This window comes from Cucurbita maxima, unplaced genomic scaffold, assembly GCF_002738345.1.
Source record: "Cucurbita maxima cultivar Rimu unplaced genomic scaffold, Cmax_1.0 Cma_Scf00012, whole genome shotgun sequence".
Classification (NCBI taxonomy): domain Eukaryota; kingdom Viridiplantae; phylum Streptophyta; class Magnoliopsida; order Cucurbitales; family Cucurbitaceae; genus Cucurbita; species Cucurbita maxima.
In genome coordinates this window covers 3,646,022-3,657,559 of record NW_019272028.1, presented here as the reverse complement: position 1 = coordinate 3,657,559, position 11,538 = coordinate 3,646,022, and the positions used below count along the sequence as shown (strand labels likewise).

At 38.6% G+C, this 11,538-nt stretch overlaps 2 protein-coding genes across 3 annotated transcripts in view; one reads left to right on the top strand and one right to left on the bottom strand.

Annotated features, from left to right (window-relative positions):
* LOC111487825 overlaps positions 1-2,771 on the bottom strand; it is a 19,354-nt gene extending 16,583 nt beyond the window's left edge. For both annotated transcript variants that reach the window (XM_023135372.1, XM_023135373.1), the window contains exon 1: positions 1,177-2,771. In XM_023135372.1, coding sequence (XP_022991140.1) covers positions 1,177-2,398 — 1,222 coding nt within the window. In that variant the 5' untranslated portion in view covers positions 2,399-2,771. The remainder of the gene's footprint in view (positions 1-1,176) is intronic.
* A 1,264-nt stretch (positions 2,772-4,035) lies between these two features.
* Positions 4,036-10,337, top strand: LOC111487827 (transmembrane protein 50A-like). The gene is made up of 4 exons (XM_023135374.1): positions 4,036-4,335; positions 4,418-4,505; positions 9,371-9,523; positions 9,994-10,337. The coding sequence occupies exons 1-4, from the start codon at positions 4,203-4,205 to the stop codon at positions 10,025-10,027; spliced, it is 408 nt and encodes a 135-aa protein (XP_022991142.1). The 5' UTR covers positions 4,036-4,202; the 3' UTR covers positions 10,028-10,337.
* Positions 10,338-11,538: the final 1,201 nt, after the last annotated feature.

Here is an 11,538-nt window from a genome sequence, read left to right as displayed (position 1 = left end):
GGGGGGGGGGGGGGGGGGGGGGGGGGGGGGGGGGGGGGGGGGGGGGGGGGGGGGGGGGGGGGGGGGGGGGGGGGGGGGGGGGGGGGGGGGGGGGGGGGGGGGGGGGGGGGGGGGGGGGGGGGGGGGGGGGGGGGGGGGGGGCTCGAATTCGTGTATGTCCTTTGTATTCTTCCTGTTTTCTCAATGAAAGTTCGGTATTCATTAAAAAAAAAAACCTAATAAATAATAAAGGTCCAATTTCATAAAATCCTATCTTCTTGATTCAAGCCAAGGGGAGTTTTCACATATCTCTCTTGTTTTTGTTGGGAGGATAATTATTCATCATGTCTCTCATTTACTGTTTAAATAGGTGCATTTACTCGGTACTTCAGGGTTCAAATAGGAGATTTATAAGTTGGAATGCACAAAGTACAAAAATATCCAGAAATTCCTAGAGCTGGTTTCTTAATGGCAAATCAGGAACCACCAACATCCTGTACGAAAGTTGACCGACATCTATCAATTTATATGGTAGACAAAGCATGGAAGATGAAACTAGTAAGTCCCGTTAATGCCCCCAATGGCATGATTTCTAAATGAGACTCTCAAGCATGAGATAAAAAACTATTTGTTTAAGTTTCATAACCTAAATTAAATGATAACTATTTATAACCAGCAATATATCATGGAGCCTAATATACCGCTCACATCTTTTGGAGTATAGATAAACAAGAAAATAAATAAAAACAAATATGCACATATTCCACTCTTTAAATGCCCCTTCCTATGTCTCGGTATGGTAGTAGTAGTATATAAGTCAACAGCTAACCTTCCAAAGAAGTTAGAAAGCATAGTTTTGCATGTGAGATAGAGAGAGGAAGGGAGGAAGGGAGGGAAAGAGAGCAGCCCAGGAACATAAAATCAAACTTCGAGCGTAGTAGAAATTAACTGTTCACTAATTTCAGATTTCGACCAACTTCTAAATACTCTGTACATGACATTAACAGATAAGCCATAAACATGCTTTTCTGCTAGAACGCATAAAACTAGCCTACCAAGGACAACAGCATACAGAAGTCGAAAAGGAAAAAATTGAGCCAAAATCTGAAGACCGTAGTAGCCACTAGGAATGTGCTTCCCATACATCATCCAAACAGAAAAGGAGAATGGCATTGAATAATGGGGCAATAAACATACCATGGCTGCACCGGAGACAGGCTCCATACTTGACTTTGCATATGTTACATACTAACTTTTTCCGGGTTTCTTTTACACCTCCCAAATTCATAACAGGCTCCATCTGCGTCAAGTCCTCTATGAATACCTCTGGCATCCACTGACTACAAAATAAATGAGCAAACTCAACAGAAAATCCACTGTCGACGTTCTTATGTACAGGCTTCAGAGCCCCACCCTGCTTGGGACAGAGCAAACAGGGCTTTGTGGAATCATTGGTTTTATCCTTCTGCTTGCACCAAGAACACGACCAGGATCCATTGACTTTCTCTCTTATGCCATAGCACTTATAGTGAACCACCACATAACAACAACTACAAGTAACTAACGGATTTACCCCTTTGTACGTATCTCCCTTAGAGCAAAAGTGGCATAAAGATGAATTTCCATCGCAAGGAGAAACAATTAGAACTTTTTCCAATCCTGCATCACCACCTAGAAGCTTCCGTTTCTTCGAAGGCCGCTCCGAAGTTAAGGACACCTTATTCCTACAACCCAATATCCATTCTAAGCCGGGAGACGAATCCAAGTTTGAACAACCCTTGTCTCCAAGAGGAGAATCACTGGCTTCAACCATGCCCACATCCGAGCCCAAACAGTCATCCTCAACCTCGTCTTTAACAATAGCCCCATCTGTAATCTCATCACTAGCATTATCACTGCCACCTACATTTGCTTCTGAGTCATTTCCAGAAGACGGAATTGAAAAACATTTCCTAAACCCTAAACCACTAAAAGAAGACGCTGCACGCAAAGTATCTACATCAGACAGCGTCAAGTCCCTAAAATATTCCTCTGTCTCGACCCAAATGTTGGAGCCACGTGACCTTTCACCTTGCCTCCAAGTCTTCTTGTCTGCCCCAGAATTGGATTTCCTCTGCCGCTTCTTACCACCCGTATGTCTGCTCAAAGAGCTACCCAACCTACCGGGCAAAGTGGGCACATAAGGAGCTGCAGTCTCCTCCGCTACATCGAATGGCGAACGCTCGCACAACGCCTTTTGAGCCTGAGCGTAATAATCAATGTCCACAGTAGACAACTTATCCTCATGTGTTTGAGTATGGGTCAACGTTACTCTGTTCGGCACTCTTGCCACTGGGCAAGACCTCTCCTCAGAACCACAGCCTCCATCCGCACCCCTACCCATCATCTTCTTTCCCAGGTGACATCGGTCTCTAGTCATCACCAACAATAACCACAAATTAACCCACCTATGGCCCGTTCCATAGTCAAAGCTTCAAATTCCACTCTATCCAAATACAACCACTGCCATACATACGCTTAACCGATCCAGACCTTCGCATGCACGAACTACGCAGATAAAAAGGTACAAAAACAAACCCTAACCCTAACCCTAATCCTAAAATCCTAGTCCAACTCGTCGCTTGCAAGGGAAAATAATGAGGAAAGGATGAGCCGAAACCAGAATTGGGATCCGGAATTAGTAAGGTTCTTGTTCCGTTGCGAATGATTAAAATTTTGTTCGCAGCTGGATTTCGCTTTCGATTGGAGAGAGAGAGATTCGCGTTATTTGCAGGCAAGTGAAGGCGGTTTGTTTCTAGAAGATATATTTATAGGGGAGACTATTAGGACGTAGGAAGAAAGTGGGAATTCCGCGGTAACAGCTCCTCCACTGTACACGTGTCGTCTATCTATTTGTTGAAGTGATGGAATTGCCTTATCGGATCAATGCCTATTTTCTTTTTTTTTTTTTTCCCCCAAATATTTTTACTTTATTTCGATTCTTTTTCTTTTTCTAGATGCTTTCTTTTCATATTTAAAAATTAACTTAAATATACCATATATTTTAATCATTTAACATAATTTGGTCGTCTTAAAAACACCTATCGTACTACGTCTTTATTGTAGGCCCTAGCAACTATCGATGTTGAGGATTGTCGGGAGGGAGTCCCACCTTGATTAATTTAGGGAATGATCGTGCATTTATAAGTAAGGAACACGTCTAAATTAGTATGAGGCATTTTCGAAAAAACGAAAGCAAAAAATGTTTATGCTCAAAATGGACAATAACAACTATTATAGAGAGTCGTAGTTCCTAACATAGTATCAAAGTCATGCATTTAATTTAATCATATCAATAGAATCTTCAAGTGTCGAACAAAAAATTACAAGCCTTGAATATGTAGTCAAAAGTAACTCGCGTCTCGAACAAATAGTGTATTTTGTTTAAGGGCTCCAAAGAAATGAGTTGAGCCTTGTTTAAGGGGAGACTATTTGAGGGCTACATGAACTTCAGGGAAGCTCTATGATATACTTTGTTCGAGGGGAGGATTGTTTTGTTAGAAGAAAGTGGTTTAGGAAATAAGAAACCCAAAGCGAAACTATAAGAGCTCAATACTCAAAGTGGGCAATATCATACCGTCGCGTTTCCTAACAATCAATCTCAATACTTACGCATAATCAGGCTTCCATGAGTGGAGGAGGGGACAGTAAGAACTAAATGACAAAGATCTCAAAACCAATCAAGCTTGGAGCTTGGAGCTTGGAGGGAAACTAACTCAAGCATGATTTATGTTTTTTTTCTTTTTCTTTTTTGCTAGGTTTTGCTGCTTCCTTTGATCTTTTATTTTAAAACTAAGCTTGTTTGACCATATACACCCGAAGTAAACTTATTAGAAAATTATACAAAAAAAAAGGTAACTGACTAAAGGACATTCTTTTGGTTTTGAAATCTAAATATTCAATTTAACCTTTTAATAACAAAAAATGTCAAATTTTGTTTTTTGTTTTTTTGTTTTTTTGTTTAAATGTTTATGGTCATTTATCATAATTTAAACACGTAGGCATAAAATTTGCTATAATTTTCCAACACAGCCATGAGTAGCTGTGATTCTAGTTTATTTATATTGATCTTCTTGGCAGGAAAGGGGTCTGAGCGGTGCGATCATTCAGTTCACAATAGCCTCTCCAAATCCACCTGTCTCCAATCGCAATCGTAAGGAGAAGGCAAAAGGAAGAATCCACCAATGGATTTGGCGGAGCTTTGGTCAATTTTCGGCCCTGGCGTTGCCGGAGCTGTGTTCGGCGCCGGGTGGTGGTTCTGGGTTGACGCCGTTGTCTGCAGTTCTGTTGCCGTCTCCTTCCTCCACTATCTTCCAGGTTTTTTATTCATTTACCAGTCCACACCATGTATAATTTGCCGTTAGGGTTTTTTTATGGTGTTTTGGTATTGGGGTTTTAGGTATTTTTGCTTCGTTTGCGGCTCTGATGTTCAATTGCGTTCGGAAGGAAGACATTGATTATTCACCATATGAGGAAGGCGAATGGAGGTGAGTAATTTATGTTTTATCTGCTCACCTCTCTCTTTCTATCTCTTGTCGTTTTCAGCCGCTTTTATTGTTTAAAATGCCACCAATCATATCGCGATCCTCTTGCTTGACCATTCGATTCGATTGAAAGCAATGTCATAGTGTTTTTCTTCAACAAGTCATTGCTCAATGTGATTTAGTGTCTTGCTAGCATTATTCTCCCTGGATGAGTTAGGATTTCATGAACTCGTACATCCGAGACTTAACTCTTAATTTACAATTAGAATACCGTAAACTATGCGTGTCTGCAGTAGAAGTCGAGTGTCAACTCTGGGGCATGGTTGAAGGACTCATTGGGAATGTGAAACCAGTGCCAAACGATTGAATTGTTTGTTAGCCGTCCATTATAAGCTTAGACGAGGTGAAAAACCAAATGGGCAAATTGGCAACACAATCTAAACACTGTGTCAATGGCTGTATTTAGTGTAAGAGTGATTTGGAGATGCAATCTCCACACAGAGACTTAATACACATTCTTTTGGCTTAAGCAGTATTTCTACTTTATATTTATTATTTGGACATCCTTTTAATCAATCCTATAAAACCCCTACGGAAGAAAAGCTTTATCTCTAAGAGTGGAAGACTTATTCTTATCCAGTCTATCCTTAGTGACATTCGCGTGTATTTTCCATCCTTGTTTTGGATCCTTGTGAAGGTTTTGTAGTTCCCTAGAGAGACTTATTTGAAGACCTTTTTTATGGGAAGGGGTGGAGGAAGGGAAGGGTGCACATTTGGCAAATTGGGACGTGGTGTGGGGAATCTTAGGGTATGTAATAGGGCTTTGTTTGGCAAATGGTTACGGTATTTTCCTTGAGAATTTGACACTCTAGTTATGGTAATTTTGTTATTATGAGGGAGAGGAAATCTTTAGTTATGGAGCCTCGTCCTTTTGGAGGGGTCCTCTTGCATCATGTTCTTTCGTTGTTGGGCGACGCCTTTATTTTCGAGTTCTCCCATCTTTTCCTTACTCTGGAAGATCAAAGTCGCGATGAAGGTAAGTTTTCTCTGTTGAGCAAATCCTCCATGGCTGCGTTTGTACTCTGGATTGCATTTAGATATTTTTGCCTTAAATGACTGGGGCATTATGTGGTATCCTTTGAGGGGGAGCAGCCGAGGACCTAGATCATCTCTTTTGGTTTTGTCAGTTTACTAGATTGTTGTGGAGTGGCTTCTGTGAGATGTTTTCCTTATGTTNAGGTCATCGCAAGCAAAATCAAAGATGATTCGATTTTAGGTAATTTTTACCCTATCCCATCAACGAAACAGAGTAAAAGAAATCAAGTACAAAAACAAGATTTTCAACATTCTTCCCTCTCAATCGATTAATCCCAAAAATATAAGCAAAATCGAACAAGAAATTTGAAATACATACAAGGCGTATTGGCAGAAATGGTGCCCGTGAGATCCGTATGCCAGAAATTTCTGTAATCCTGACGAAGCTGCATTTTCTCAAGGTAATCGGCATGCGACGCCATGGTCGGGTTGCGGATGAACCACTTCAGAAGGGATTCGAAGCTAAATCTCGAAGATCAATATGGAAATCGCAAAGATATTCACAGTCAACAATGGAGCTTGCACGTTCAGGTTTCTTAGCGGTCAAGGAAGAAGATGAAGTTGGAGGAGTTTTTTTTTTTTTTTTTTTTTTTTCCATCATCCTTTTCATGAAAAGGGCCACTTTTGTGGTTTTCTTGTCTCTGTATTATTGTTTATGGCCTTTGGGAGGAAAGAAACAATAGGATCTTTAGAAAAATGGAGAGATCTTTGGGTGAAGGTTTTTTATTTTACTTGTTTATTCACTTTTGATAAGATACAATTTCATTAAGGTTTGAAATTTACAAAAAAAAAAAAAAATGTGTTATCCATGATACTTACTAAAAAGCTTTCCCAATTAACAATGAGGAGGTAAGATTATAGGAAGCAAAATACTAGACAATTTACTCTATTTCTTGGTAAACAACATTGTCGAAGAGCCTAGTAGGAGTTTTCGTAAAAACTCCTTGCATTCGCCCTTTCCAAATATTCCAAAAGAAAGTCATGATGAGGTTGGTCCATACTAGAGTTTTTGCATTCTTGAAAGGGTGGTACGTTAAGACCATGTCCAGTTAATCTTTGACCTCCCTAAGAAAAGTGTGGTGTCATCCAAAAATGTTGAGAATATTTATCCATAAGTTATAGGCATAAGTACACTACATGAATAGGTGGTTTTGTGATTCATTGTCTCTCTTGCCTAAAGGGCATTAATTAGAAAATAGAGTCATGCAGGGCATTCTTTTTTGTAGGTTTTCATTTGTGCCAATGGCTTTGAGCATAATTTCCAATGGGAAAAACTCCACCGTTTTTTGAATGATTACCTTTCCATATTGTCTTGGCTATTGTGAGGTTTATGACTTATATTTTTTTCCCCATATCCATCATTAAGGATTTTGTGGAGAAAACCCATTCCTAGGAAGGCATTTCAATGAGCCTACTTCTTGGGATAACACTATTGGGCAAGATCAAGGCTTAATTTGGCCCATTCTTCAGCTTTGCTATCCTTGAGGTTCGTATTGAACTGTGACTTCCAAAATTTGTTGTCATATTTCCATATTTCTTTGATTGTGGTCGTCTTGCAATGTGAGTAACTTTTTTTTTTTTAATAAGAAACAATTTCATTGATGATTGAAATTTACAAAAGGGATGTAATATTCATAGTCTTTATACAAAAGACTTTTCCAACTTGCAATGTGAGTGCCTATACAAAAGAGGATATTGCAATGCTAGCATGGTGTTGGCAACTGCGGTCAGTGATGAGGTTTCGGTGCTCTTTTATAAACTTCATGGCCCATTGGCAAAAGATGGGAATAATCGGTTTGTACAAGATGTAGAGCGTATTTAGCTTTTATAAGATTCCTCCCACAAGGCATTGCATTCAAGTGAGGTACGGTTACTTGTTAGATTTCACACCTCTGGGTCTCTGTTTGTGAAGATTTTTGTCATGACCACATAGGTCTTATTCTGCATGACTAGAGCTGGTTGGGCTCTTCTTGGGTTTTTTGTTTTTGTTTTTGTATTCCTCGTGTATTCTTCCATTTTTTTTCATAATGAAAACTCACTTTTTATCCCATAAAGAAAACCTTTTCAACCTTCTCCCCAATCGGGTGGGTTGTGAAAAGGATGAACTAAGGGGCAAGAGTGAGGTTGGTTAGGGTTTGAGAACATGCTTAGTGAGAGAGAGTTGAAAAAAGACCCCATAGGTCTTATTCTGCATGACTAGAGCTGACTAGAGTTGAACATGCTTAGGGTTAGGATTTTTGTCATGACCCCATAGGTCTTATTCTGCATGACTAGAGCTGGTTGGGCTCTTCTTGGGTTTTTTGTTTTTGTTTTTGTATTCCTCGTGTATTCTTCCATTTTTTTTCATAATGAAAACTCACTTTTTATCCCATAAAGAAAACCTTTTCAACCTTCTCCCCAATCGGGTGGGTTGTGAAAAGGATGAACTAAGGGGCAAGAGTGAGGTTGGTTAGGGTTTGAGAACATGCTTAGTGAGAGAGAGTTGAAAAAAGACCCCATAGGTCTTATTCTGCATGACTAGAGCTGACTAGAGTTGAACATGCTTAGGGTTAGGATTTTTGTCATGACCCCATAGGTCTTATTCTGCATGACTAGAGCTGGTTGGGCTCTTCTTGGGTTTTTTGTTTTTGTTTTTGTATTCCTCGTGTATTCTTCCATTTTTTTTCATAATGAAAACTCACTTTTTATCCCATAAAGAAAACCTTTTCAACCTTCTCCCCAATCGGGTGGGTTGTGAAAAGGATGAACTAAGGGGCAAGAGTGAGGTTGGTTAGGGTTTGAGAACATGCTTAGTGAGAGAGAGTTGAAAAAAGAGCGTGTGTATGCAGAAAATATCATAAACGAAGACATGGAACGTAACTTCTTGAAAGAATGGTTCAAGGATAGTAAACATAGGTGGAGGTCCAACAACTTTTGAAAAATGGTGTATTAGAGGTTGTGATTCTCGGCGAAGGTATAAAATTAATATTCAGAATGCTATTATATAGAAATAAAATTTCCATGCATCATCCCTCCCAAACTTTAAAGGTCATGCCCCCAAGAATTTCCATCAATCATAGGTCCACCAATTTAGGGAGGCAAACCAATAACCCAAATTCTAGAAAAAGAAAAGACCAGCTCTTAAAAGAAAAGGAGCAATAGAGGAAAATGGTCTAGAGATTCGTCATCCTTCTTACAAAGACAACAAACCAAGGGGGACAAAGCCCAATGTGGGAACTTCTGTAATTTGACGGCAGGATTAACTATTAAGATTGAGACTTCTATAGGTGAGACACAAAAGAAATGTTCACTTTCTTAGGGACTTGAAATTCCGATATAAACCACGAAAGGGGCCTTGAACTTAGCAGGAGGTTTGGTAAGGTAAGATGCCTGGAAAACCATTTCCTCACACCTTCAGCAGTTGCGATACTTGTTTGAGAATAAAATTACTAGTGACTTGCAAGCTAAAATCTAGCTTGTAGGCACTTCATTAAAATCTAGCTTGTGTGGAAGGCCTGTTGCTTAAATAAATCCTATCATATGCCCTAAGCTTCCATACTAGTCTACAATATTGGTTCATATTAGGTACGACATAATGAATTGATATGCTAGTTATTTGATAGTTTTACTTGAGATATCACGGAAATAAGCCTCTGTAAAATTCAAGTTTTAGAGACCTATAAGCAAAGGAAAATTAGAAGAATTGTGTGATAACATCGAGAATTTAATGTCTGTTTTGATGTGGTGCTAGTGTTTTTCTGTAATTAACACTATGACGTTTTCCTTAACTGCAGATTAAAGCTTTGGCTCTTCTTCGCTTATGTGGTATCCTTCGTTTCATTAGCAGCATCTGTGGGGCTCTTGATTCAAGATTCAGTAGTAAAAACTGGCCTATCAGCATGGACGGGAGTTGCAGGAGTATTGCAGTGTGTGTTTGTGTTGGTTAGGTAAAATGGCCTCTCTCCTTTTTATTATCTTAATTCTGATTTTTCCCATTTGTCTTTTAGTTGGATTTGTGCCAGAAAACATGTAGCCACTTCTTATTGTCTACTCCACCTAGTTGTGGAATCATTCAGCAAGGCAACTTTGTTAAAGAAGAGTTGTTGGTGTTCTTTCATTATGTTGTTTCTCTTGATTTCTGAGCATGTCTGAAACTACTACATAAGATGTTTAAATCATGCCATAAACAAAGTTGGTTGAACAGGAATATTTTCTCTTTAGTAGTCTGATGCTGTATCAATGTATGCCCCTGTTCTTTGGTCTTCGTTGCATTAAATAGCTTTATGGAAAAACCAAAATCATTAAGGGGTTTCAATTTTCATCACTAGCACAAGTGTCATGTAATACAAATGCTATGTAGCTAGACCCTGGTCAGTACTGTCTATGTTCTGTTTTCCTGAAATACTGTTTGTTGCAGTGGGTTGATTTACTGGACTTCTCACACGGAATAAGTTGGAAAGAATTATGCACTTAGACCTCAGAGGCTGAAGAGTTACCAACTGCATAGCGCGTTGCATCGTCAAGTCGATTGTGTGTCATTTGACTTTTCCAACTATGGAACTGAACAGTAAGAGCTTTCTACTTCTTGTAAATGTCATGTTAATCTTAATCTGAAACCATGTCTGTAAATCTTTATGGATCCAATATAAGTGAGCAAGTGAGCCAGCATTCAATGTTTCAGCCATTTCAGTTTGTCGCAGTGTTTATATTATATACTTACAAAGCATAAAATGATGCAGGGTGGTCAGTTTTGTTTTGGTTTTTAGTTTCTTTTCTTCGAAAATTTGTGGGTGCAAAATGAACAATATATAGGTGGACAATGGTGGTATTGTCAATAGACATATAGATGGACAATGGTGGTATTCAATCTATTGACAGTAACATGGTGATATTTGAGATATTTTTTTCCTGCTCGTTCAAATTTGATCCAAATTTATATTTTTTTAGGGATTGGTTGGCATGTGTTCTTATCTATTAATAGGTTTTGTGTTCACTCGGCCTAATGTGGCAAATACTAAAAGACACTTGTAACTAATAGGTGGAGGATTTTGGTTTATTACTAGGGATTTTAGGTCTTTATGGACAACAGGGAACTAATCGGTGGGAGATTTTGGTTTATTACTAGGAATTTTAGGTGTTTATTAGACAACAGGTAACTAATCGGTGGGGGATTTCGGTTTATTACTAGGAATTTTAGGTTTTTATTGGACAACGAGTAACTAATGGGTGGGGGATTTTGATTTATTACTAGAAATTTTTGGTCTTCAACGGGTAACTAATGGGTGGGGGATTTTGATTTATTATTAGGAATTGTAGGTCTTAATTGGGCAACAATGAGTTTTGAATTTCGAGATATATTTATAAAATATTCAATAACTTGATACGAAGAGATCATAGGTCGAATCCCTCAGCTTCAAATGTCGCCGAATTAGAATATTTATAAATTTATTATTATTTTAGATATATTTTAATCGGCTGAAATTCACACCTTTTTATTTCATTTTTTTAGTAACAAGTCAAAAACCAATATCTTAATTATATTCCTTCTAAAATTTTCCCTTTCAAAAAATAATGAATTAACAAAGCCGAGGAGGGGTCAAGAGAATCGTACTTAGACTACGACAGCAAACAACCATTTGCTTTAATACGAAGCATAGGCTTTGAAGGACGGCTTAATGAAATGGATGAGCCCACAGGGGGATTGCTTGGGCAGTAAGGAAGGATTGCTTGGGCAGTAAGGAAGGATTGCTCAGGCATTAAACTTATAACAAAAGAGCGCACACTGACTCTGAGAGGGACATCAATCAAGCATCCATTGCCTACAATTTTAATTACTCTTAAATTGTCACCTTTGTAACCTCTTTCATTTATTCAATACCAATTCATTTCTCTTTAATCTTTTTTCATAAAATGTTTTAATTTTATTCAATTTAAAGAACAAAAAAAAAAAAAAAAAAAAAAA

What these genes read in the sequence shown, in the direction of transcription:
- LOC111487827 (XM_023135374.1), top strand. Translation starts at nt 4,203, where the DNA reads ATGGATTTGGCGGAGCTTTGGTCAATTTTCGGCCCTGGCGTTGCCGGA. An exon ending in CTTCCTCCACTATCTTCCAG is followed by an intron (nt 4,336 to 4,417) that starts GTTTTTTATTCA and finishes TTGGGGTTTTAG; the next exon opens with GTATTTTTGCTTCGTTTGCG. An exon ending in TGTGTGTTTGTGTTGGTTAG is followed by an intron (nt 9,524 to 9,993) that starts GTAAAATGGCCT and finishes TGTTTGTTGCAG; the next exon opens with TGGGTTGATTTACTGGACTT.